The sequence below is a fragment of the Oncorhynchus kisutch genome, linkage group LG20 (genome assembly GCF_002021735.2).
Source record: "Oncorhynchus kisutch isolate 150728-3 linkage group LG20, Okis_V2, whole genome shotgun sequence".
In the NCBI taxonomy this organism is placed as follows: domain Eukaryota; kingdom Metazoa; phylum Chordata; class Actinopteri; order Salmoniformes; family Salmonidae; genus Oncorhynchus; species Oncorhynchus kisutch.
In genome coordinates this window covers 109,993-137,427 of record NC_034193.2, presented here as the reverse complement: position 1 = coordinate 137,427, position 27,435 = coordinate 109,993, and the positions used below count along the sequence as shown (strand labels likewise).

General features: G+C 48.3%; 1 protein-coding gene across 7 annotated transcripts in view; it reads left to right on the top strand.

Annotated features, from left to right (window-relative positions):
• Window positions 1-27,435, top strand: part of klhdc3 (kelch domain containing 3) — a 107,118-nt gene that overhangs the window by 72,310 nt on the left and 7,373 nt on the right. For all 7 annotated transcript variants that reach the window (XM_031800016.1, XM_031800019.1, XM_031800017.1 and 4 more), the window contains one exon: window positions 23,923-23,996. In XM_031800016.1, the coding sequence (XP_031655876.1) occupies window positions 23,923-23,996 (74 nt within the window). The remainder of the gene's footprint in view (window positions 1-23,922; window positions 23,997-27,435) is intronic.

The window sequence follows — 27,435 nt, the reverse complement described above, 5'->3', positions numbered from 1 at the left end:
GGTCTGACTAGACTAGGTGTAGTGGAGGAGGTCTGACTAGACTAGGTGTAGTGGAGGAGGTCTGACTAGACTAGGTGTAGTGGAGGAGGTCTGACTAGACTAGCTGTAGTGGAGGAGGTCTGACTAGACTAGCTGTAGTGGAGGAGGTCTGACTAGACTAGCTGTAGTGGAGGAGGTCTGACTAGACTAGGTGTAGTGGAGGAGGTCTGACTAGACTAGGTGTAGTGGAGGAGGTCTGACTAGACTAGGTGTAGTGGAGGAGGTCTGACTAGACTAGGTGTAGTGGAGGAGGTCTGACTAGACTAGGTGTAGTGGAGGAGGTCTGACTAGACTAGGTGTAGTGGAGGAGGTCTGACTAGACTAGGTGTAGTGGAGGAGGTCTGACTAGACTAGGTGTAGTGGAGGAGGTCTGACTAGACTAGGTGTAGTGGAGGAGGTCTGACTAGCTGTAGTGGAGGAGGTCTGACTAGACTAGCTGCAGTGGAGGAGGTCTGACTAGACTAGGTGCAGTGGAGGAGGTCTGACTAGACTAGGTGTAGTGGAGGAGGTCTGACTAGACTAGGTGTAGTGGAGGAGGTCTGACTAGACTAGGTGTAGTGGAGGAGGTCTGACTAGACTAGGTGTAGTGGAGGAGGTCAGACTAGACTAGGTGTAGTGGAGGAGGTCTGACTAGACTAGCTGTAGTGGAGGAGGTCTGACTAGCTGTAGTGGAGGAGGTCTGACTAGACTAGGTGTAGTGGAGGAGGTCTGACTAGACTAGGTGTAGTGGAGGAGGTCTGACTAGACTAGGTGTAGTGGAGGTGGTCAGACTAGACTAGGTGTAGTGGAGGAGGTCTGACTAGGTGTAGTGGAGGAGGTCTGACTAGGTGTAGTGGAGGAGGTCTGACTAGGTGTAGTGGAGGTGGTCAGACCAGGTGTAGTGGAGGTGGTCAGACTAGACTAGGTGTAGTGGAGGAGGTCTGACGAGACTAGGTGTAGTGGAGGAGGTCTGACGAGACTAGGTGTAGTGGAGGAGGTCTGACTAGACTAGGTGTAGTGGAGGAGGTCTGACTAGACTAGGTGTAGTGGAGGAGGTCAGACTAGGTGTAGTGGAGGAGGTCTGACTAGACTAGGTGTAGTGGAGGAGGTCTGACTAGACTAGGTGTAGTGGAGGAGGTCTGACTAGACTAGGTGTAGTGGAGGAGGTCTGACTAGACTAGGTGTAGTGGAGGAGGTCTGACTAGACTAGGTGTAGTGGAGGAGGTCTGACTAGACTAGGTGTAGTGGAGGAGGTCTGACTAGACTAGGTGTAGTGGAGGAGGTCTGACTAGACTAGGTGTAGTGGAGGAGGTCTGACTAGACTAGGTGTAGTGGAGGAGGTCTGACTAGACTAGGTGTAGTGAAGGAGGTCTGACTAGACTAGGTGTAGTGGAGGAGGTCTGACTAGACTAGGTGTAGTGGAGGAGGTCTGACTAGACTAGGTGTAGTGGAGGAGGTCTGACTAGACTAGGTGTAGTGGAGGAGGTCTGACTAGACTAGGTGTAGTGGAGGAGGTCTGACTAGACTAGGTGTAGTGGAGGAGGTCTGACTAGACTAGGTGTAGTGGAGGAGGTCAGACTAGGTGTAGTGGAGGAGGTCAGACTAGGTGTAGTGGAGGAGGTCAGACTAGGTGTAGTGGAGGTGGTCAGACTAGGTGTAGTGGAGGTGGTCATACTAGGTGTAGTGGAGGTGGTCAGACTAGACTAGGTGTAGTGGAGGAGGTCAGACTAGACTAGGTGTAGTGGAGGAGGTCTGACGAGACTAGGTGTAGTGGAGGAGGTCTGACGAGACTAGGTGTAGTGGAGGAGGTCTGACGAGACTAGGTGTAGTGGAGGAGGTCTGACTAGACTAGGTGTAGTGGAGGAGGTCTGACTAGACTAGGTGTAGTGGAGGAGGTCTGACTAGACTAGGTGTAGTGGAGGAGGTCTGACTAGACTAGGTGTAGTGGAGGAGGTCTGACTAGACTAGGTGTAGTGGAGGAGGTCTGACTAGACTAGGTGGAGTGGAGGAGGTCTGACTAGACTAGGTGGAGTGGAGGAGGTCTGACTAGACTAGGTGGAGTGGAGGTGGTCAGACTAGACTAGGTGTAGTGGAGGTGGTCAGACTAGGTGTAGTGGAGGAGGTCTGACTAGACTAGGTGTAGTGGAGGAGGTCTGACTAGACTAGGTGTAGTGGAGGAGGTCTGACTAGACTAGGTGTAGTGGAGGAGGTCTGACTAGACTAGCTGTAGTGGAGGAGGTCTGACTAGACTAGGTGTAGTGGAGGAGGTCAGACTAGGTGTAGTGGAGGAGGTCTGACTAGGTGTAGTGGAGGTGGTCAGACTAGACTAGGTGTAGTGGAGGAGGTCTGACGAGACTAGGTGTAGTGGAGGAGGTCTGACGAGACTAGGTGTAGTGGAGGAGGTCTGACTAGACTAGCTGTAGTGGAGGAGGTCTGACTAGACTAGGTGTAGTGGAGGAGGTCAGACTAGGTGTAGTGGAGGAGGTCAGACTAGGTGTAGTGGAGGAGGTCAGACTAGGTGTAGTGGAGGTGGTCAGACTAGGTGTAGTGGAGGTGGTCAGACTAGGTGTAGTGGAGGTGGTCAGACTAGACTAGGTGTAGTGGAGGAGGTCAGACTAGACTAGGTGTAGTGGAGGAGGTCTGACGAGACTAGGTGTAGTGGAGGAGGTCTGACGAGACTAGGTGTAGTGGAGGAGGTCTGACGAGACTAGGTGTAGTGGAGGAGGTCTGACTAGACTAGGTGTAGTGGAGGAGGTCTGACTAGACTAGGTGTAGTGGAGGAGGTCTGACTAGGTGTAGTGGAGGAGGTCTGACTAGGTGTAGTGGAGGAGGTCTGACTAGGTGTAGTGGAGGAGGTCTGACTAGGTGTAGTGGAGGTGGTCAGACTAGACTAGGTGTAGTGGAGGAGGTCTGACGAGACTAGGTGTAGTGGAGGAGGTCTGACGAGACTAGGTGTAGTGGAGGAGGTCTGACTAGACTAGGTGTAGTGGAGGAGGTCTGACTAGACTAGGTGTAGTGGAGGAGGTCAGTCTAGGTGTAGTGGAGGAGGTCTGACTAGACTAGGTGTAGTGGAGGAGGTCTGACTAGACTAGGTGTAGTGGAGGAGGTCTGACTAGACTAGGTGTAGTGGAGGAGGTCTGACTAGACTAGGTGTAGTGGAGGAGGTCTGACTAGACTAGGTGTAGTGGAGGAGGTCTGACTAGACTAGGTGTAGTGGAGGAGGTCTGACTAGACTAGGTGGAGTGGAGGAGGTCTGACTAGACTAGGTGGAGTGGAGGAGGTCTGACTAGACTAGGTGTAGTGGAGGTGGTCAGACTAGACTAGGTGTAGTGGAGGTGGTCAGACTAGGTGTAGTGGAGGAGGTCTGACTAGGTGTAGTGGAGGAGGTCTGACTAGACTAGGTGTAGTGGAGGAGGTCTGACTAGACTAGGTGTAGTGGAGGAGGTCTGACTAGACTAGGTGTAGTGGAGGAGGTCTGACTAGACTAGGTGTAGTGGAGGAGGTCTGACTAGACTAGGTGTAGTGGAGGAGGTCTGACTAGACTAGGTGTAGTGGAGGAGGTCTGACTAGACTAGCTGTAGTGGAGGAGGTCTGACTAGACTAGGTGTAGTGGAGGAGGTCAGACTAGGTGTAGTGGAGGAGGTCTGACTAGGTGTAGTGGAGGTGGTCAGACTAGGTGTAGTGGAGGTGGTCAGACTAGGTGTAGTGGAGGTGGTCAGACTAGACTAGGTGTAGTGGAGGAGGTCTGACGAGACTAGGTGTAGTGGAGGAGGTCTGACGAGACTAGGTGTAGTGGAGGAGGTCTGACTAGACTAGGTGTAGTGGAGGAGGTCTGACTAGACTAGGTGTAGTGGAGGAGGTCTGACTAGACTAGGTGTAGTGGAGGAGGTCTGACTAGACTAGGTGTAGTGGAGGAGGTCTGACTAGACTAGGTGTAGTGGAGGAGGTCTGACTAGACTAGGTGTAGTGGAGGAGGTCTGACTAGACTAGGTGTAGTGGAGGAGGTCTGACTAGACTAGGTGGAGTGGAGGAGGTCTGACTAGACTAGGTGGAGTGGAGGAGGTCTGACTAGACTAGGTGGAGTGGAGGAGGTCTGACTAGACTAGGTGGAGTGGAGGAGGTCTGACTAGCTGTAGTGGAGGAGGTCTGACTAGACTAGGTGTAGTGGAGGAGGTCTGACTAGACTAGGTGTAGTGGAGGAGGTCTGACTAGACTAGGTGTAGTGGAGGTGGTCAGACTAGGTGTAGTGGAGGAGGTCTGACTAGGTGTAGTGGAGGAGGTCTGACTAGACTAGGTGTAGTGGAGGAGGTCTGACTAGACTAGGTGTAGTGGAGGAGGTCTGACTAGACTAGGTGTAGTGGAGGAGGTCTGACTAGACTAGGTGTAGTGGAGGTGGTCAGACTAGGTGTAGTGGAGGTGGTCAGACTAGGTGTAGTGGAGGTGGTCAGACTAGACTAGGTGTAGTGGAGGAGGTCTGACTAGACTAGGTGTAGTGGAGGAGGTCTGACTAGGTGTAGTGGAGGAGGTCTGACTAGACTAGCTGTAGTGGAGGAGGTCTGACTAGCTGTAGTGGAGGAGGTCTGACTAGACTAGCTGTAGTGGAGGAGGTCTGACTAGACTAGGTGTAGTGGAGGAGGTCTGACTAGACTAGGTGTAGTGGAGGTGGTCAGACTAGGTGTAGTGGAGGTGGTCAGACTAGGTGTAGTGGAGGTGGTCAGACTAGACTAGGTGTAGTGGAGGAGGTCTGACTAGACTAGGTGTAGTGGAGGAGGTCTGACTAGGTGTAGTGGAGGAGGTCTGACTAGACTAGCTGTAGTGGAGGAGGTCTGACTAGCTGTAGTGGAGGAGGTCTGACTAGACTAGCTGTAGTGGAGGAGGTCTGACTAGACTAGCTGTAGTGGAGGAGGTCTAACTAGGCGTAGTGGAGGTGGTCAGACTAGGTGTAGTGGAGGAGGTCTGACTAGGTGTAGTGGAGGAGGTCTGACTAGACTAGCTGTAGTGGAGGAGGTCTGACTAGGTGTAGTGGAGGTGGTCAGACTAGGTGTAGTGGAGGAGGTCTGACTAGACTAGGTGTAGTGGAGGTGGTCAGACTAGACTAGGTGTTGTGGAGGAGGTCTGACTAGACTAGGTGTAGTGGAGGAGGTCTGACTAGACTAGGTGTAGTGGAGGAGGTCTGACTAGACTAGCTGTAGTGGAGGAGGTCTGACTAGACTAGGTGTAGTGGAGGAGGTCTGACTAGACTAGGTGTAGTGGTGGAGGTCTGACTAGACTAGGTGTAGTGGAGGAGGTCTGACTAGACTAGGTGTAGTGGAGGAGGTCTGATTAGACTAGGTGTAGTGGAGGAGGTCTGACTAGACTAGCTGTAGTGGAGGAGGTCGGTCTGACTAGACTAGCTGTAGTGGAGGAGGTCGGTCTGACTAGACTAGCTGTAGTGGAGGAGGTCGGTCTGACTAGACTAGCTGTAGTGGAGGAGGTCGGTCTGACTAGACTAGCTGTAGTGGAGGAGGTCGGTCTGACTAGACTAGCTGTAGTGGAGGAGGTCGGTCTGACTAGACTAGCTGTAGTGGAGGAGGTCGGTCTGACTAGACTAGCTGTAGTGGAGGAGGTCGGTCTGACTAGACTAGCTGTAGTGGAGGAGGTCGGTCTGACTAGACTAGCTGTAGTGGAGGAGGTCTGACTAGACTAGCTGTAGTGGAGGATGTCTGACTAGACTAGCTGTAGTGGAGGAGGTCTGACTAGGTGTAGTCGAGGAGGTCTGACTAGACTAGCTGTAGTCGAGGAGGTCTGACTAGACTAGCTTTAGTGGAGGGGTTAGGGAACTGTAAAGGTTTAGAGGACCACAGAGGGAGTAATTCCTGTACATAGCCAAAACTTCCCAGTCCCTAGCCTGTTCCTGTTCCTGGGGTTTAATCCCCATTACCAAACCACAACCTCACCCTTAATCCATGGCATGTAATCTGTACAGAACCTCCCAGTCTGCTGAAGGTTGTTCGAACAGGGTGTTTTGTTGTGCTGCAGGTACCATAGCTGTTTAGGGTTAGTGTATCAGATATGTCAGAATGTGTTGCTGCCACCATACAGCTTTACTGGCTGGTAGAGCTCCTAGTCCAGCTGCATATAAATCTATTATCTCTGTATTCTACATCAGGGTTGAATAGGGCAGACTAACGCCAAGGCATTGAGGTGGGCCAGAGAAGAGTAATAGCTACCTCATGCCAAGGCATTGAGATGGGCCAGAGAAGAGGAATAGCTACCTCATGCCAAGGCATTGAGATGGGCCAGAGAAGAGGAATAGCTACCTCATGCCAAGGCATTGAGATGGGCCAGAGAAGAGGAATAGCTACCTCACGCCAAGGCATTGAGATGGGCCAGAGAAGAGGAATAGCTACCTCATGCCAAGGCATTGAGATGGGCCAGAGAAGAGGAATAGCTACCTCAAGCCAAGGCATTGAGATGGGCCAGAGAAGAGGAATAGCTACCTCACGCCAAGGCATTGAGATGGGCTAGAGAAGAGGAATTGCTACCTCACGCCAAGGCATTGAGATGGGCCAGAGAAGAGGAATAGCTACCTCACGCCAAGGCATTGAGATGGGCGAGAGAAGAGGAATAGCTACCTCACGCCAAGGCTTTGAGATGGGCCAGAGAAGAGGAATAGCCCTAACCCTAACCCTCCCAAACACACTCCCTGAGATGCAGCCTGTCATATGGAAGAGATGACCCAGCAGGATATGGGGCGGTCAGCACATGGATGCTCAGAACCTGGTCAGGACCTCAGGTCACTGTGGTCAGCACAGAGCAGTGTCTGGCTCGTGGCTGAGAGACTGTCATTTACTCTTCAAATCTTCAACATGTCCTCTGTTCCCAAACCCACCTTATCTGTAACCCTTTAACCCACTACCTGGTTGTATACAGAGGCTTTGGGGGGTTGAGTGTTACACATAAACACATGTGATGTGTGTAGTCTTGTCTCCCTTTCTGTCACAACAAATTAGGCAGTGATAAAACTGAAGAAGAGATTTGATGTTAGACTGAAGAACAATAGTCTAGTATGATCCCAGTTGAGCTGTTTGGATGGACACTATCTCTCCCAGATAACTGTCTCTCACCTCCAGAGTAGGACTGAAGTCTGTCTCACCTCCAGAGCAGAGTAGGACTGAAGTCTGTCTCACCTCCAGAGCAGGACTAAAGTCTGTCTCACCTCCAGAGCAGGACTAATGTCTGTCTCACCTCCAGAGCAGGACTAATGTCTGTCTCACCTCCAGAGTAGGACTAATGTCTGTCTCACCTCCAGAGTAGGACTAATGTCTGTCTCACCTCCAGAGTAGGACTGAAGTCTGTCTCACCTCCAGAGTAGGACTGAAGTCTGTCTCACCTCCAGAGTAGGACTGAAGTCTGTCTCACCTCCAGAGCAGAGCAGGACTGAAGTCTGTCTCACCTCCAGAGCAGAGCAGGACTGAAGTCTGTCTCACCTCCAGAGCAGAGCAGGACTGAAGTCTGTCTCACCTCCAGAGCAGAGTAGGACTGAAGTCTGTCTCACCTCCAGAGTAGGACTGAAGTCTGTCTCACCTCCAGAGCAGAGCAGGACTGAAGTCTGTCTCACCTCCAGAGCAGAGCAGGACTGAAGTCTGTCTCACCTCCAGAGCAGAGCAGGACTGAAGTCTGTCTCACCTCCAGAGCAGAGCAGGACTGAAGTCTGTCTCACCTCCAGAGCAGAGCAGGACTGAAGTCTGTCTCACCTCCAGAGCAGAGCAGGACTGAAGTCTGTCTCACCTCCAGAGCAGAGCAGGACTGAAGTCTCGCCTAAACACATGTAGCAGGCAGACCCGTAACAACTGATTTGAGTCTGGTCAGCCACCACTGTCTGGTCAGCCACTACAGTCTAGTCAACCACTATAGTCTAGTCAGCCACTACAGCCTAGTCAGTCACTACAGTCTGGTCAGTCCCTACAGTCTGGTCAGCCACTACAGTCTAGTCAGCCACTACAGTCTAGTCAGCCACTACAGTCTAGTCAACCACTATAGTCTAGTCAACCACTATAGTCTAGTCAGCCACTACAGCCTCGTCAGTCACTACAGTCTGGTCAGTCCCTACAGTCTGGTCAGCCACTACAGTCTAGTCAGCCACTACAGTCTGGTCAGCCACTACAGTCTAGTCAGCCACTACAGTCTAGTCAGCCACTACAGTCTAGTCAACCACTATAGTCTAGTCAACCACTATAGTCTAGTCAGCCACTACAGCCTCGTCAGTCACTACAGTCTGGTCAGTCCCTACAGTCTGGTCAGCCACTACAGTCTAGTCAGCCACTACAGTCTGGTCAGTCACTACAGTCTAGTCAGTCACTACAGTCTAGTCAGCCACTACAGTCTAGTCAGTCACTACAGTCTAGTCAGCCACTACAGTCTGGTCAGTCACTACAGTCTGGTCAGCCACTACAGTCTAGTCAGTCACTACAGTCTAGTCAGCCACTACAGTCTAGTCAGCCACTACTTAGCCACTACCCAGGATGGGGCACAGATACATTGAAGGCTGCCTGAGATTCGGGCAAGTAAGTTTATCTACTCCCCCAGATTTAGATGAAATTGTGGTTACAATGTTTATGTTGTTGTATGAAGATAGAGGTAGTTTAGCAATCCAATGCTAACTAGCGTTAACGTAGTAACTTGAAGTCTACAGCTAGGGTAGCGAATGTATGTTGTATCTCAGTTTCCCTTTGGAGGAAATGAGCACTGTAGAGGAATGGAAGGATTCTCAGCGTTGGTTGCCCCACTTCAGGATCTGATTGGTTTGTCTGTGAGATGGTGCCAGGATAGAGTAGACTTCAACATTAACTGTAGTCAGCAAAGTGAGGACAGGACATTACGATACTTAAATATTCACCTGCCGACTACCCCTGTTCCTCCTTATAGTATTGTGGTGCCAGGTAGGATAGATACCAGACTGGTTAGGGCCTGTCTGTTCCTCCTTATAGTGTTGTGGTGCAAGGTAGGATAGATACCAGACTGGTTAGGGCCTGTCTGTTCCTCCTTATAGTGTTGTGGTGCAAGGTAGGATAGATACCAGACTGGTTAGGGCCTGTCTGTTCCTCCTTATAGTATTGTGGTGCAAGGTAGGATAGATACCAGACTGGTTAGGGCCTGTCTGTTCCTCCTTATAGTGTTGTGGTGCAAGGTAGGATAGATACCAGACTGGTTAGGGCCTGTCTGTTCCTCCTTATAGTGTTGTGGTGCCAGGTAGGATAGATATCAGACTGGTTAGGGCCTGTCTGTTCCTCCTTATAGTGTTGTGGTGCCAGGTAGGATAGATACCAGACTGGTTAGGGCCTGTCTGTTCCTCCTTATAGTGTTGTGGTGCCAGGTAGGATAGATACTAGACTGGTTAGGGCCTGTCTGTTCCTCCTTATAGTGTTGTGGTGCCAGGTAGGATAGATACCAGACTGGTTAGGGCTTGTCTGTTCCTCCTTATAGTGTTGTGGTGCCAGGTAGTATAGATACTAGACTGGTTAGGGCCTGTCTGTTCTGTGGTGCAGGTAGGATAGATATCAGACTGGTTAGGGCCTGTCTGTTCCTCCTTATAGTGTTGTGGTGCCAGGTAGTATAGATACTAGACTGGTTAGGGCCTGTCTGTTCTGTGGTGCCAGGTAGGATAGATACCAGACTGGTTAGGGCCTGTCTGTTCCTCCTTATAATGTTGTGGTGCCAGGTAGGATAGATACCAGACTGGTTAGGGCCTGTCTGTTCCTCCTTATAGTGTTGTGGTGCCAGGTAGGATAGATACTAGACTGGTTAGGGCCTGTCTGTTCCTCCTTATAGTGTTGTGGTGCCAGGTAGGATAGATACCAGACTGGTTAGGGCCTGTCTGTTCCTCCTTATAGTGTTGTGGTGCCAGGTAGGATAGATACTAGACTGGTTAGGGCCTGTCTGTTCCTCCTTATAGTGTTGTGGTGCAAGGTAGGATAGATATCAGACTGGTTAGGGCCTGTCTGTTCCTCCTTATAGTGTTGTGGTGCCAGGTAGGATAGATACCAGACTGGTTAGGGCCTGTCTGTTCCTCCTTATAGTGTTGTGGTGCCAGGTAGGATAGATACTAGACTGGTTAGGGCCTGTCTGTTCCTCCTTATAGTGTTGTGGTGCCAGGTAGGATAGATACCAGACTGGTTAGGGCCTGTATGTTCCTCCTTATAGTGTTGTGGTGCCAGGTAGGATAGATACCAGACTGGTTAGGGCTTGTCTGTTCCTCCTTATAGTGTTGTGGTGCCAGGTAGTATAGATACTAGACTGGTTAGGGCCTGTCTGTTCTGTGGTGCAGGTAGGATAGATATCAGACTGGTTAGGGCCTGTCTGTTCCTCCTTATAGTGTTGTGGTGCCAGGTAGTATAGATACTAGACTGGTTAGGGCCTGTCTGTTCTGTGGTGCCAGGTAGGATAGATACCAGACTGGTTAGGGCCTGTCTGTTCCTCCTTATAGTGTTGTGGTGCCAGGTAGAATAGATACCAGACTGGTTAGGGCCTGTCTGTTCTGGGTGCAGGTAGGATAAATACCAGACTGGTTAGGGCCTGTCTGTTCTGTGGTGCAGGTAGAATAGATACCAGACTGGTTAGGGCCTGTCTATTCCTCCTTATAGTGTTGTGGTGCCAGGTAGGATAGATACTAGACTGGTTAGGGCCTGTCTGTTCCTCCTTATAGTGTTGTGGTGCCAGGTAGGATAGATACTAGACTGGTTAGGGCCTGTCTGTTCCTCCTTATAGTGATGTGGTGCCAGGTAGAATAGATACCAGACTGGTTAGGGCCTGTCTGTTCTGTGGTGCAGGTAGGATAAATACCAGACTGGTTAGGGCCTGTCTGTTCTGTGGTGCAGGTAGGATAGATACCAGACTGGTTAGGGCCTGTCTATTCCTCCTTATAGTGTTGTGGTGCAAGGTAGGATAGATACCAGACTGGTTAGGGCCTGTCTGTTCCTCCTTATAGTGTTGTGGTGCCAGGTAGGATAGATACCAGACTGGTTAGGGCCTGTCTGTTCCTCCTTATAGTGTTGTGGTGCAAGGTAGGATAGATACCAGACTGGTTAGGGCCTGTCTGTTCCTCCTTATAGTGTTGTGGTGCCAGGTAGGATAGATACTAGACTGGTTAGGGCCTGTCTGTTCCTCCTTATAGTGTTGTGGTGCCAGGTAGGATAGATACTAGACTGGTTAGGGCCTGTCTGTTCCTCCTTATAGTGTTGTGGTGCCAGGTAGGATAGATATCAGACTGGTTAGGGCCTGTCTGTTCCTCCTTATAGTGTTGTGGTGCCAGGTAGGATAGATATCAGACTGGTTAGGGCCTGTCTGTTCCTCCTTATAGTGTTGTGGTGCCAGGTAGGATAGATACTAGACTGGTTAGGGCCTGTCTGTTCTGTGGTGCAGGTAGGATAGATACCAGACTGGTTAGGGCCTGTCTGTTCCTCATTATAGTGTTGTGGTGCCAGGTAGTATAGATACTAGACTGGTTAGGGCCTGTCTGTTCCTCCTTATAGTGTTGTGGTGCCAGGTAGGATAGATACTAGACTGGTTAGGGCCTGTCTGTTCCTCCTTATAGTGTTGTGGTGCCAGGTAGGATAGATACTAGACTGGTTAGGGCCTGTCTGTTCCTCCTTATAGTGTTGTGGTGCCAGGTAGGATAGATACTAGACTGGTTAGGGCCTGTCTGTTCCTCCTTATAGTGTTGTGGTGCCAGGTAGGATAGATACCAGACTGGTTAGGGCCTGTCTGTTCCTCCTTATAGTGTTGTGGTGCCAGGTAGGATAGATACCAGACTGGTTAGGGCTTGTCTGTTCCTCCTTATAGTGTTGTGGTGCCAGGTAGTATAGATACTAGACTGGTTAGGGCCTGTCTGTTCTGTGGTGCAGGTAGGATAGATATCAGACTGGTTAGGGCCTGTCTGTTCCTCCTTATAGTGTTGTGGTGCCAGGTAGTATAGATACTACACTGGTTAGGGCCTGTCTGTTCTGGGTGCAGGTAGGATAAATACCAGACTGGTTAGGGCCTGTCTGTTCTGTGGTGCAGGTAGAATAGATACCAGACTGGTTAGGGCCTGTCTGTTCCTCCTTATAGTGTTGTGGTGCAGGTAGGATAGATACTAGACTGGTTAGGGCCTGTCTGTTCCTCCTTATAGTGTTGTGGTGCCAGGTAGGATAGATACCAGACTGGTTAGGGCCTGTCTGTTCCTCCTTATAGTGTTGTGGTGCAAGGTAGGATAGATACCAGACTGGTTAGGGCCTGTCTGTTCCTCCTTATAGTGTTGTGGTGCCAGGTAGGATAGATACTAGACTGGTTAGGGCCTGTCTGTTCCTCCTTATAGTGTTGTGGTGCCAGGTAGGATAGATACTAGACTGGTTAGGGCCTGTCTGTTCCTCCTTATAGTGTTGTGGTGCCAGGTAGGATAGATACTAGACTGGTTAGGGCCTGTCTGTTCCTCCTTATAGTGTTGTGGTGCCAGGTAGGATAGATATCAGACTGGTTAGGGCCTGTCTGTTCCTCCTTATAGTGTTGTGGTGCCAGGTAGGATAGATACTAGACTGGTTAGGGCCTGTCTGTTCTGTGGTGCAGGTAGGATAGATATCAGACTGGTTAGGGCCTGTCTGTTCCTCCTTATAGTGTTGTGGTGCCAGGTAGGATAGATACCAGACTGGTTAGGGCCTGTCTGTTCCTCCTTATAGTGTTGTGGTGCCAGGTAGGATAGATACTAGACTGGTTAGGGCCTGTCTGTTCCTCCTTATAGTGTTGTGGTGCCAGGTAGGATAGATACCAGACTGGTTAGGGCCTGTCTGTTCCTCCTTATAGTGTTGTGGTGCCAGGTAGGATAGATACCAGACTGGTTAGGGCTTGTCTGTTCCTCCTTATAGTGTTGTGGTGCCAGGTAGTATAGATACTAGACTGGTTAGGGCCTGTCTGTTCTGTGGTGCAGGTAGGATAGATATCAGACTGTTTAGGGCCTGTCTGTTCCTCCTTATAGTGTTGTGGTGCCAGGTAGTATAGATACTAGACTGGTTAGGGCCTGTCTGTTCTGTGGTGCCAGGTAGGATAGATACCAGACTGGTTAGGGCCTGTCTGTTCCTCCTTATAGTGTTGTGGTGCCAGGTAGAATAGATACCAGACTGGTTAGGGCCTGTCTGTTCTGGGTGCAGGTAGGATAAATACCAGACTGGTTAGGGCCTGTCTGTTCTGTGGTGCAGGTAGAATAGATACCAGACTGGTTAGGGCCTGTCTGTTCTGTGGTGCAGGTAGAATAGATACCAGACTGGTTAGGGCCTGTCTGTTCCTCCTTATAGTGTTGTGGTGCAGGTAGGATAGATACTAGACTGGTTAGGGCCTGTCTGTTCCTCCTTATAGTGTTGTGGTGCCAGGTAGGATAGATACTAGACTGGTTAGGGCCTGTCTGTTCCTCCTTATAGTGTTGTGGTGCCAGGTAGGATAGATACTAGACTGGTTAGGGCCTGTCTGTTCCTCCTTATAGTGTTGTGGTGCCAGGTAGAATAGATACCAGACTGGTTAGGGCCTGTCTGTTCTGTGGTGCAGGTAGGATAAATACCAGACTGGTTAGGGCCTGTCTGTTCTGTGGTGCAGGTAGGATAGATACCAGACTGGTTAGGGCCTGTCTGTTCTGTGGTGCAGGTAGGATAGATATCAGACTGGTTAGGGCCTGTCTGTTCCTCCTTATAGTGTTGTGGTGCCAGGTAGGATAGATACCAGACTGGTTAGGGCCTGTCTGTTCCTCCTTATAGTGTTGTGGTGCCAGGTAGGATAGATACCAGACTGGTTAGGGCCTGTCTGTTCCTCCTTATAGTGTTGTGGTGCCAGGTAGGATAGATACTAGACTGGTTAGGGCCTGTCTGTTCCTCCTTATAGTGTTGTGGTGCAAGGTAGGATAGATATCAGACTGGTTAGGGCCTGTCTGTTCCTCCTTATAGTGTTGTGGTGCCAGGTAGGATAGATACCAGACTGGTTAGGGCCTGTCTGTTCCTCCTTATAGTGTTGTGGTGCCAGGTAGGATAGATACTAGACTGGTTAGGGCCTGTCTGTTCCTCCTTATAGTGTTGTGGTGCCAGGTAGGATAGATACCAGACTGGTTAGGGCCTGTATGTTCCTCCTTATAGTGTTGTGGTGCCAGGTAGGATAGATACTAGACTGGTTAGGGCCTGTCTGTTCCTCCTTATAGTGTTGTGGTGCCAGGTAGGATAGATACCAGACTGGTTAGGGCCTGTCTGTTCCTCCTTATAGTGTTGTGGTGCCAGGTAGGATAGATACTAGACTGGTTAGGGCCTGTCTGTTCCTCCTTATAGTGTTGTGGTGCAAGGTAGGATAGATATCAGACTGGTTAGGGCCTGTCTGTTCCTCCTTATAGTGTTGTGGTGCCAGGTAGGATAGATACCAGACTGGTTAGGGCCTGTCTGTTCCTCCTTATAGTGTTGTGGTGCCAGGTAGGATAGATACTAGACTGGTTAGGGCCTGTCTGTTCCTCCTTATAGTGTTGTGGTGCCAGGTAGGATAGATACCAGACTGGTTAGGGCCTGTATGTTCCTCCTTATAGTGTTGTGGTGCCAGGTAGGATAGATACCAGACTGGTTAGGGCTTGTCTGTTCCTCCTTATAGTGTTGTGGTGCCAGGTAGTATAGATACTAGACTGGTTAGGGCCTGTCTGTTCTGTGGTGCAGGTAGGATAGATATCAGACTGGTTAGGGCCTGTCTGTTCCTCCTTATAGTGTTGTGGTGCCAGGTAGTATAGATACTAGACTGGTTAGGGCCTGTCTGTTCTGTGGTGCCAGGTAGGATAGATACCAGACTGGTTAGGGCCTGTCTGTTCCTCCTTATAGTGTTGTGGTGCCAGGTAGAATAGATACCAGACTGGTTAGGGCCTGTCTGTTCTGGGTGCAGGTAGGATAAATACCAGACTGGTTAGGGCCTGTCTGTTCTGTGGTGCAGGTAGAATAGATACCAGACTGGTTAGGGCCTGTCTATTCCTCCTTATAGTGTTGTGGTGCCAGGTAGGATAGATACTAGACTGGTTAGGGCCTGTCTGTTCCTCCTTATAGTGTTGTGGTGCCAGGTAGGATAGATACTAGACTGGTTAGGGCCTGTCTGTTCCTCCTTATAGTGATGTGGTGCCAGGTAGAATAGATACCAGACTGGTTAGGGCCTGTCTGTTCTGTGGTGCAGGTAGGATAAATACCAGACTGGTTAGGGCCTGTCTGTTCTGTGGTGCAGGTAGGATAGATACCAGACTGGTTAGGGCCTGTCTATTCCTCCTTATAGTGTTGTGGTGCAAGGTAGGATAGATACCAGACTGGTTAGGGCCTGTCTGTTCCTCCTTATAGTGTTGTGGTGCCAGGTAGGATAGATACCAGACTGGTTAGGGCCTGTCTGTTCCTCCTTATAGTGTTGTGGTGCAAGGTAGGATAGATACCAGACTGGTTAGGGCCTGTCTGTTCCTCCTTATAGTGTTGTGGTGCCAGGTAGGATAGATACTAGACTGGTTAGGGCCTGTCTGTTCCTCCTTATAGTGTTGTGGTGCCAGGTAGGATAGATACTAGACTGGTTAGGGCCTGTCTGTTCCTCCTTATAGTGTTGTGGTGCCAGGTAGGATAGATATCAGACTGGTTAGGGCCTGTCTGTTCCTCCTTATAGTGTTGTGGTGCCAGGTAGGATAGATATCAGACTGGTTAGGGCCTGTCTGTTCCTCCTTATAGTGTTGTGGTGCCAGGTAGGATAGATACTAGACTGGTTAGGGCCTGTCTGTTCTGTGGTGCAGGTAGGATAGATACCAGACTGGTTAGGGCCTGTCTGTTCCTCATTATAGTGTTGTGGTGCCAGGTAGTATAGATACTAGACTGGTTAGGGCCTGTCTGTTCCTCCTTATAGTGTTGTGGTGCCAGGTAGGATAGATACTAGACTGGTTAGGGCCTGTCTGTTCCTCCTTATAGTGTTGTGGTGCCAGGTAGGATAGATACTAGACTGGTTAGGGCCTGTCTGTTCCTCCTTATAGTGTTGTGGTGCCAGGTAGGATAGATACTAGACTGGTTAGGGCCTGTCTGTTCCTCCTTATAGTGTTGTGGTGCCAGGTAGGATAGATACCAGACTGGTTAGGGCCTGTCTGTTCCTCCTTATAGTGTTGTGGTGCCAGGTAGGATAGATACCAGACTGGTTAGGGCTTGTCTGTTCCTCCTTATAGTGTTGTGGTGCCAGGTAGTATAGATACTAGACTGGTTAGGGCCTGTCTGTTCTGTGGTGCAGGTAGGATAGATATCAGACTGGTTAGGGCCTGTCTGTTCCTCCTTATAGTGTTGTGGTGCCAGGTAGTATAGATACTACACTGGTTAGGGCCTGTCTGTTCTGGGTGCAGGTAGGATAAATACCAGACTGGTTAGGGCCTGTCTGTTCTGTGGTGCAGGTAGAATAGATACCAGACTGGTTAGGGCCTGTCTGTTCCTCCTTATAGTGTTGTGGTGCAGGTAGGATAGATACTAGACTGGTTAGGGCCTGTCTGTTCCTCCTTATAGTGTTGTGGTGCCAGGTAGGATAGATACCAGACTGGTTAGGGCCTGTCTGTTCCTCCTTATAGTGTTGTGGTGCAAGGTAGGATAGATACCAGACTGGTTAGGGCCTGTCTGTTCCTCCTTATAGTGTTGTGGTGCCAGGTAGGATAGATACTAGACTGGTTAGGGCCTGTCTGTTCCTCCTTATAGTGTTGTGGTGCCAGGTAGGATAGATACTAGACTGGTTAGGGCCTGTCTGTTCCTCCTTATAGTGTTGTGGTGCCAGGTAGGATAGATACTAGACTGGTTAGGGCCTGTCTGTTCCTCCTTATAGTGTTGTGGTGCCAGGTAGGATAGATATCAGACTGGTTAGGGCCTGTCTGTTCCTCCTTATAGTGTTGTGGTGCCAGGTAGGATAGATACTAGACTGGTTAGGGCCTGTCTGTTCTGTGGTGCAGGTAGGATAGATATCAGACTGGTTAGGGCCTGTCTGTTCCTCCTTATAGTGTTGTGGTGCCAGGTAGGATAGATACCAGACTGGTTAGGGCCTGTCTGTTCCTCCTTATAGTGTTGTGGTGCCAGGTAGGATAGATACTAGACTGGTTAGGGCCTGTCTGTTCCTCCTTATAGTGTTGTGGTGCCAGGTAGGATAGATACCAGACTGGTTAGGGCCTGTCTGTTCCTCCTTATAGTGTTGTGGTGCCAGGTAGGATAGATACCAGACTGGTTAGGGCTTGTCTGTTCCTCCTTATAGTGTTGTGGTGCCAGGTAGTATAGATACTAGACTGGTTAGGGCCTGTCTGTTCTGTGGTGCAGGTAGGATAGATATCAGACTGTTTAGGGCCTGTCTGTTCCTCCTTATAGTGTTGTGGTGCCAGGTAGTATAGATACTAGACTGGTTAGGGCCTGTCTGTTCTGTGGTGCCAGGTAGGATAGATACCAGACTGGTTAGGGCCTGTCTGTTCCTCCTTATAGTGTTGTGGTGCCAGGTAGAATAGATACCAGACTGGTTAGGGCCTGTCTGTTCTGGGTGCAGGTAGGATAAATACCAGACTGGTTAGGGCCTGTCTGTTCTGTGGTGCAGGTAGAATAGATACCAGACTGGTTAGGGCCTGTCTGTTCTGTGGTGCAGGTAGAATAGATACCAGACTGGTTAGGGCCTGTCTGTTCCTCCTTATAGTGTTGTGGTGCAGGTAGGATAGATACTAGACTGGTTAGGGCCTGTCTGTTCCTCCTTATAGTGTTGTGGTGCCAGGTAGGATAGATACTAGACTGGTTAGGGCCTGTCTGTTCCTCCTTATAGTGTTGTGGTGCCAGGTAGGATAGATACTAGACTGGTTAGGGCCTGTCTGTTCCTCCTTATAGTGTTGTGGTGCCAGGTAGAATAGATACCAGACTGGTTAGGGCCTGTCTGTTCTGTGGTGCAGGTAGGATAAATACCAGACTGGTTAGGGCCTGTCTGTTCTGTGGTGCAGGTAGGATAGATACCAGACTGGTTAGGGCCTGTCTGTTCTGTGGTGCAGGTAGGATAGATATCAGACTGGTTAGGGCCTGTCTGTTCCTCCTTATAGTGTTGTGGTGCCAGGTAGGATAGATACCAGACTGGTTAGGGCCTGTCTGTTCCTCCTTATAGTGTTGTGGTGCCAGGTAGGATAGATACCAGACTGGTTAGGGCCTGTCTGTTCTGTGGTGCAGGTAGGATAGATACCAGACTGGTTAGGGCCTGTCTGTTCCTCCTTATAGTGTTGTGGTGTGTTATAGAGACAAAGGCCCTACAACTAAACCAGAGAGAACCCTTCACACCATGTTACAGAGACAAAGGCCCTACAACTAAACCAGAGAGAACCCTTCACACCATGTTATAGAGACAAATGCCCTACAACTAAACCAGAGAGTACCCTACTCACCATGTTATAGAGACAAATGCCCTACAACTAAACCAGAGAGAACCCTTCACACCATGTTACAGAGACAAAGGCCCTACAATTAACCCAGAGAGAACCCTTCACACCATGTTATAGAGACAAATGCCCTACAACTAAACCAGAGAGAACCCTTCACACCATGTTATAGAGACAAATGCCCTACAACTAAACCAGAGAGAACCCTTCACACCATGTTATAGAGACAAATGCCCTACAACTAAACCAGAGAGAACCCTTCACACCATGTTATAGAGACAAAGGCCCTACAACTAAACCAGAGAGAACCCTACTCACCATGTTATAGAGACAAATGCCCTACAACTAAACCAGAGAGAACCCTACTCACCATGTTATAGAGACAAATGCCCTACAACTAAACCAGAGAGAACCCTTCACACCATGTTACAGAGACAAAGGCCCTACAACTAAACCAGAGAGAACCCTTCACACCATGTTATAGAGACAAATGCCCTACAACTAAACCAGAGAGAACCCTACTCACCATGTTATAGAGACAAATGCCCTACAACTAAACCAGAGAGAACCCTACTCACCATGTTATAGAGACAAATGCCCTACAACTAAACCAGAGAGAACCCTTCACACCATGTTATAGAGACAAATGCCCTACAACTAAACCAGAGAGAACCCTACTCACCATGTTATAGAGACAAATGCCCTACAACTAAACCAGAGAGAACCCTTCACACCATGTTATAGAGACAAATGCCCTACAACTAAACCAGAGAGAACCCTACTCACCATGTTATAGAGACAAATGCCCTACAACTAAACCAGAGAGAACCCTTCACACCATGTTATAGAGACAAATGCCCTACAACTAAACCAGAGAGAACCCTACTCACCATGTTATAGAGACAAATGCCCTACAACTAAACCAGAGAGAACCCTTCACACCATGTTATAGAGACAAATGCCCTACAACTAAACCAGAGAGAACCCTACTCACCATGTTATAGAGACAAATGCCCTACAACTAAACCAGAGAGAACCCTACTCACCATGTTATAGAGACAAATGCCCTACAACTAAACCAGAGAGAACCCTTCACACCATGTTACAGAGACAAATGCCCTACAACTAAACCAGAGAGAACCCTACTCACCATGTTATAGAGACAAATGCCCTACAACTAAACCAGAGAGAACCCTACTCACCATGTTATAGAGACAAATGCCCTACAACTAAACCAGAGAGAACCCTTCACACCATGTTACAGAGACAAAGGCCCTACAACTAAACCAGAGAGAACCCTACTCACCATGTTATAGAGACAAATGCCCTACAACTAAACCAGAGAGAACCCTACTCACCATGTTATAGAGACAAATGCCCTACAACTAAACCAGAGAGAACCCTACTCACCATGTTATAGAGACAAATGCCCTACAACTAACCCAGAGAGAACCCTTCACACCATGTTATAGAGACAAATGCCCTACAACTAAACCAGAGAGAACCCTTCACACCATGTTATAGAGACAAATGCCCTACAACTAACCCAGAGAGAACCCTTCACACCATGTTATAGAGACAAATGCCCTACAACTAACCCAGAGAGAACCCTTCACACCATGTTATAGAGACAAATGCCCTACAACTAACCCAGAGGAACCTTGAAACAGCTCGAGAAAACCCAATGTCGTCTATTGTTTGTGATTCCAACAACAACTTTCACATGTCCAACAACGATGCTACTCTTTAGCAGATAAGGAAATGCCATCACACCTTCATGTGCTATGCCTTCATGAAGACAGGCCCCAGTGATGATCTATCCCTGGCCTGAACAAGCACTGGGAGTCTGTTATCGGCTGTATCCTTAGTCTTGGACGGATTTGATGTGAGACTGCTTCCTGCTTCATCCTCTGTCCACTTCCTGTTAAGCTGTGGACCTTCAGAATCATTACACTACTTCCTGTTCGTCCTTCAGAACCTTCTGGTCAGAGGAACTCATCATGCTACAATATGACTTCCTGTCAGACTCTTATCAGGAGGAACAGATACAGGCCCTAATGCTAACATCGTCTCACCGTGTGTCTCCCCCCTCTGTCTCTCTGGTGATCAGCCTAGTGTAACCCTATGAACTGCCGTTCTGCACAGTTTCCCATTTGTGTCAGAAATCTGCTGTACTGAACGAGAGAGAGGGGCATGTCTGTTTAAAGTGCAAATCTGCCACGTTTTAACATCTCCAGCACCAAACCTGTATCTCCATCTGAAAACGGCGTGTTTCTATGAACTGTGGTTAAAAAGATCAGAAGAAAGGTCCTAAAATGCTTCTGCTGTGACATCACAGGGTAGGATTTAAATTTCGAAAACTTTCTAGCCAGAGAGAGGGTGTTGTCTTTCTCTCCACGTCACCTCTAATCTCATTGTGTTTGAAAATCGCTGTAAGCTGCTGGGGGAGGTTGGTGGGGTGGTCAGGGTTAGGGGACCTACCAAGGAGGGGGGGGGGGGGGGGTAGTAGAAGATCTGGGTGGGGGGGGGGGGGGTAGAGTTGGTGTGTAATGAGTTCCCCAGCTGGCCCCCTGGGACCTGTGGGCTCGTGCTCCGTTCCTCTCCTGGCCGCTTTAAATCCACAAGCTGTTTATTTAGTCAAGATTAGGAACGTAAAACCTTACAACATCCTGGGAACGCGGAGAGAGATGGATAATGATGGAGTAAGTAATGAAAATGAATGGAGAGAGCGAAAGGAGGAGATGGGAAAACAGAAGGAAGAGGGATAGTGAAATTCACCTTCTACAGGATGTCATTCAACAAATGGATGTTATTGTAATTAAGTGATAACTGTTTTCCTCTTATTCAAGCAATATTGGCTTTCACATCCTCACACCGAATTGACTTTAGCCAAAGCAGACTGTACATGGTTCAGCTATTCCCTTGCCTTAGCTGCTACAAATAAATACTGTATACCTGATTCAACTGATGGCTGATTCAAAATGGTGGCTGATACAAAATGATGGCAACAGACAATTATACCTGATTCAACTATAGCAACAGACAATTATACCTGATTCAACTATACCTGATTCAACTATACCTGATTCAGTTATAGCTACAGACAATTATACCTGATTCAACTATAGCAACAGACAATTATACCTGATTCAACTATACCTGATTCAGTTATAGCTACAGACAATTATACCTGATTCAACTATAGCAACATACAATTATACCTGATTCAACTATACCTGATTCAGTTATAGCTACAGACAATTATACCTGATTCAACTATAGCTACAGACAATTATACCTGATTCGACTATAGCTACAGACAATTATACCTGATTCGACTATAGCTACAGACAATTATACCTGATTCGACTATAGCTACAGACAATTATACCTGATTCGACTATAGCTACAGACAATTATACCTGATTCAATTATACCTGATTCAGTTATAGCTACAGACAACTATACCTGATTCAACTATAGCTACAGACAATTATACCTGATTCGACTATAGCTACAGACAATTATACCTGATTCAGTTATACCTGATTCAGTTATAGCTACAGACAACTATACCTGATTCAACTATAGCTACAGACAATTATACCTGATTCAACTATAGCTACAGACAATTATACCTGATTCAATTATACCTGATTATACTATAGCTACAGACAACTATACCTGATTCAACTGATAGCTACAGACAGTTATACCTGATTCAACTATAGCTACAGACAGTTATACCTGATTCAACTATAGCTACAGACAACTATAGCTGATTCAACTATAGCTACAGACAATTATACCTGATTCAACTGATAGCTACAGACAATTATACCTGATTCAACTATACCTGATTCAACTATAGCCACAGACAACTATACCTGATTAAATTATACCTGATTCAACTATAGCTACAGACAATTACACCTGATTCAATTATACCTGATTCAAGTATAGCTACAGACAACTATACCTGATTCAACTGATAGCTACAGACAATTACACCTGATTCAATTATACCTGATTCAATTATAGCTACAGACAACTATACCTGATTCAACTGATAGCTACAGACAATTATACCTGATTCAACTATAGCTACAGACAACTATACCTGATTCAACTGATAGCTACAGACAACTATACCTGATTCAACTGATAGCTACAGACAACTATACCTGATTCAACTGATAGCTACAGACAACTATACCTGATTCAACTATGGCTGATTCAACTATGGCTGATTCAACTATAGCTACAGACAATTATACCTGATTCAACTATAGCTACAGACAATTATACCTGATTCAACTATAGCCACAGACAACTATACCTGATTGAACTATACCTGATTCAATTATACCTGATTCAACTATACCTGATTCAACTATGGCTGATTCAACTATAGCTACAGACAACTATACCTGATTCAACTGATGGCTACAGACAACTATACCTGATTCAACTATGGCTGATTCAACTATACCTGATTCAACTATAGCTACAGACAACTATACCTGATTCAACTATAGCTACAGACAACTATACCTGATTCAACTGATAGCTACAGACAACTATACCTGATTCAACTATACCTGATTCAACTATACCTGATTCAACTATACCTGATTCAACTATAGCTACAGACAATTATAACGGATTCAACTATACCTACAGGCAACTATAGTTGGTTTGACGATACCCGATTAGACGATAGCTTATTCAAGTGATAGCTGCAGTGTTGGTTATGTGTGAGAGACTAATGGATGTGCACCAGTCTGCCCCAGCAGAAAGCAGGACATGACAGGTGTGTGTAGTACTAGGTCTGAGGCAGGGCAGGAAACAGATGTGTTGTGATGCTAGATGCTACAGAGGGCTTTAAGAGGGGGGTGCTACTATCAGTACTGTCGTCTGACCACCTCTCTCCTCTCTCCTTCCTGTGGGCCTAATAAGAGCTGCTCTCATCTTCTGATAACAACCCCAAAACACAGGATGCAGGTCCTTCTGATCAGCATGTACCCTAGGTCTATGTGTGACCGACTGGCTCCCTGTCTGGTCCTTGTTCCTGAGATCTTGAATTTGTACCTCCTGGGTTTACTACCAGGTCTGGGGCTGACAGGGCTCAACCTGGGTGATGAAAGGGTTAACACTGGAGGAGGTGCAGGTCAAGTGTTCCCTGCAGGGGTTCTGTGGTCAATATGGACATACAGTTCATGTCTCAATCACACCAGTCATAGTACCACATGGATGGGATGCTAGGTAGATGCTTTGGTTGGAGGAGAAACACTATCTCCAGTGAGACCAAGGAGAGACACAGGAAGTAGGGAGTTAATGTGGACTTCCTGTATGTGTTAGAAGCCTTGAACAGTATGCTTCCTCTTCCTGCTAACCCTGTGTGATGACACCTCTATGGCCCTGTACGGTGTGATGTCATGAGCTCTCAGACATGTCCAGAACAGCAGTGTAACTAACATGTTGTCTCCTCTCTACAGCCCATGTCCAGAGCAGGGGATGGGAGATGAGTTTAACCTCATGGATCATTCAGACATCTACATACTAGACTTCAGTAAGTTGTTATTTTTTCTCACACACACACAGACACACACACACCCTGTTCCTCCCACAGCCCCTACAAAGCCATGGCCAGCTGGCAGAGGGTCAGTCTCATTGTCACAGAGAGGGTCAATGTTTGTGGGCTGTAAATAAACCTGAGGACAGTGTGGACTGGCAGTGCTCATCCTGTCCCTGTCTCTGTGCCAGCAGCATGCCAACCCCTGAGCCTGCCCTTTGTCTGTCTGTCCGTATTGCAGCAGCAGCCAACCCCTGAGCCTCTGTCTGTCTGTCCGTATTGCAGCAGCAGCCAACCCCTGAGCCTCTGTCTGTCCATATTGCAGCAGCAGCCAACCCCTGAGCCTCTGTCTGTCTGTCCGTATTGCAGCAGCAGCCAACCCCTGAGCCTCTGTCTGTCTGTCCGTATTGCAGCAGCAGCCAACCCCTGAGCCTCTGTCTGTCTGTCCATATTGCAGCAGCAGCCAACCCCTGAGCCTCTGTCTGTCTGTCCGTATTGCAGCAGTAGCCAACCCCTGAGCCTCTGTCTGTCCGTATTGCAGCAGCAGCCAACCCCTGAGCCTCTGTCTGTCCGTATTGCAGCAGTAGCCAACCCCTGAGCCTCTGTCTGTCTGTCCATATTGCAGCAGCAGCCAACCCCTGAGCCTCTGTCTGTCCATATTGCAGCAGCAGCCAACCCCTGAGCCTCTGTCTGTCTGTCCATATTGCAGCAGCAGCCAACCCCTGAGCCTCTGTCTGTCTGTCCATATTGCAGCAGCAGCCAACCCCTGAGCCTCTGTCTGTCCGTATTGCAGCAGCAGCCAACCCCTGAGCCTCTGTCTGTCCATATTGCAGCAGCAGCCAACCCCTGAGCCTCTGTCTGTCCATATTGCAGCAGTAGCCAACCCCTGAGCCTCTGTCTGTCTGTCCGTATTGCAGCAGCAGCCAACCCCTGAGCCTCTGTCTGTCTGTCCATATTGCAGCAGCAGCCAACCCCTGAGCCTCTGTCTGTCCATATTGCAGCAGCAGCCAACCCCTGAGCCTCTGTCTGTCTGTCCATATTGCAGCAGCAGCCAACCCCTGAGCCTCTGTCTGTCTGTCCGTATTGCAGCAGCAGCCAACCCCTGAGCCTCTGTCTGTCCATATTGCAGCAGCAGCCAACCCCTGAGCCTCTGTCTGTCCGTATTGCAGCAGCAGCCAACCCCTGAGCCTCTGTCTGTCCGTATTGCAGCAGCAGCCAACCCCTGAGCCTCTGTCTGTCCATATTGCAGCAGCAGCCAACCCCTGAGCCTCTGTCTGTCCGTATTGCAGCAGCAGCCAACCCCTGAGCCTCTGTCTGTCCATATTGCAGCAGCAGCCAACCCCTGAGCCTCTGTCTGTCCGTATTGCAGCAGCAGCCAACCCCTGAGCCTCTGTCTGTCCATATTGCAGCAGCAGCCAACCCCTGAGCCTCTGTCTGTCCATATTGCAGCAGCATGATACCAGTGGTGGCACAACCCTTTTAAGGGCACAAGCTGAACGGAAGTTTGTTTCTTCTCACGGGAGTGGGTGGTGGGTTACGGGGACTTTATTAGAGTGATTAAGTCTGGTTATAGTATATCAAGATGGCGCCAATAGAGATAGTCGCCTCGCCTCTAGCTCTTCGGAAACCATGCAGTATTTTGTTAGCCCAGAAAATCTTAAGTGTTATTACATACAGCCGGGAAGAACTATTGGATATCAGAGCGACGTCAACTTACCAGCACTACAACCAGGAATATGACTTTCCCGAAGTGGATCCTTAGTTCGAACTACCCAAGGCATTCAAACTGTTTCCAGAGGCTGACCCAAAACAACGTCGCCACAGGAGAGGTAGACGGAGATGCCTTCTGGTCCGAATTCAGAGGCACGCACACCACCCAACGCTTCTGCATATTTTACTCACTAATGTCCAGTCTCTAGATAACAACGTAGACTAAATTAGGGCTAGGGTTGCTTTCCAGAGAGACATCAGGGATTGTAACATACTTTGTGTCACAGAAACATGGCTCTCTGGGGACATGCTCTTGGAGTCGGTACAGCCACTGGGATTCTTTATGCGTCGCGCCGACAAAATAAACATCTCGTAGAGAAGAAGAAAGGCAGGGGTGTATGCTTCATGATTAACAACTCGTGGTGTAATTGTAACAAAACAAATGTTATTGGTCACATACACGTGATTAGCAGATGTTATTGGCTGTAGCGAAATGCTTGTGCTTCTAGCGCCGACAGTGCAGTAATATCTAACGAGTAATATCTAACAATTACACAACAAAGCAGTATATACATATGAGATGAGTAATGCAAGATATGTAAACATGTAGTGACTAAGATACCGTAGAATAGAATAGAATACAGTATATGCAGTTGAAGTCGGAAGTTGACATACACTTAGGTTGGAGTCATTAAAACTGATTTTTCAACCACTCCACAAATGTATTATATATAGTTTTGGCAAGTCGGTTAGGACATTACTTTGTGCATGACACAAGTAATTTTTCCAACAATTGTTTACATATAGATTATTTCACTTATAATTCACTGTATCACCATTCCAGTGGGTCAGAAGTTTACATATAATAAGTTGACTGTGCTTTTAAATAGCTTAGAAAATTCCAGAAATTATTTCATGGCTTTAGAAGCTTCTGATAGGCTAATTGACATAATTTGAGTCAAACTCAGTGCCTCTATGCTTGCTCAATCAGCCAAGAACTCAACAAGTCTGGCTATATCTCCATCCTGAGGCTGGGGATTTTAACAAATTCTAAATTCTATCTGGATATTGATTGCAGTACACAGGCGAGTAACACGCTCAATCACTGCTACTCTAACTTCCGCGATGCATACAAGGCCCTCCCCCGCCCTCCGTTCTGCAAATCCGACCACGACTCCATTTTGCTTCTCCACTCCTACAGGCAGAAACTCAATCAGGATGTTCCCGTGACTAGAGCTGGTCTGACCAATCGGAATCCATACTTCAAGATTGTTTTGATCACGCGGACTGGGAAATGTTCCGGTCAGCCTCAGAGAATAACATTGATTTATACGTTGACTCTGTGAGTGACTTTATAAGGAAGTGCATTGGAGATGTTGCACCCACTGTGACTATTAAAACCTACCCCAACCAGAAACCGTGGATAGATGGCGGCATTTGCGCAAAACTGAAAGCGCGAACCACTGCATTTAACAATGGAAAGATGTCTGGGAATATGGCCGAATATAAACAGTGTAGTTATTCCCTCCGCACAGCAATCAAACAAGTGAAATGCCGGTACAGGGACAAAGTGGAGTAGCAAATTAACGGCTCAGACATGAGACATGTGGCAGGGTCTACAGACAATCACGGATTACAAAAAGAAAACCAGCCCCGTCGCGGACACCGACGTCTTGCTTCCAGACAAACTAAACACATCCTTTACTCGCTTTGAGGATAATACAGT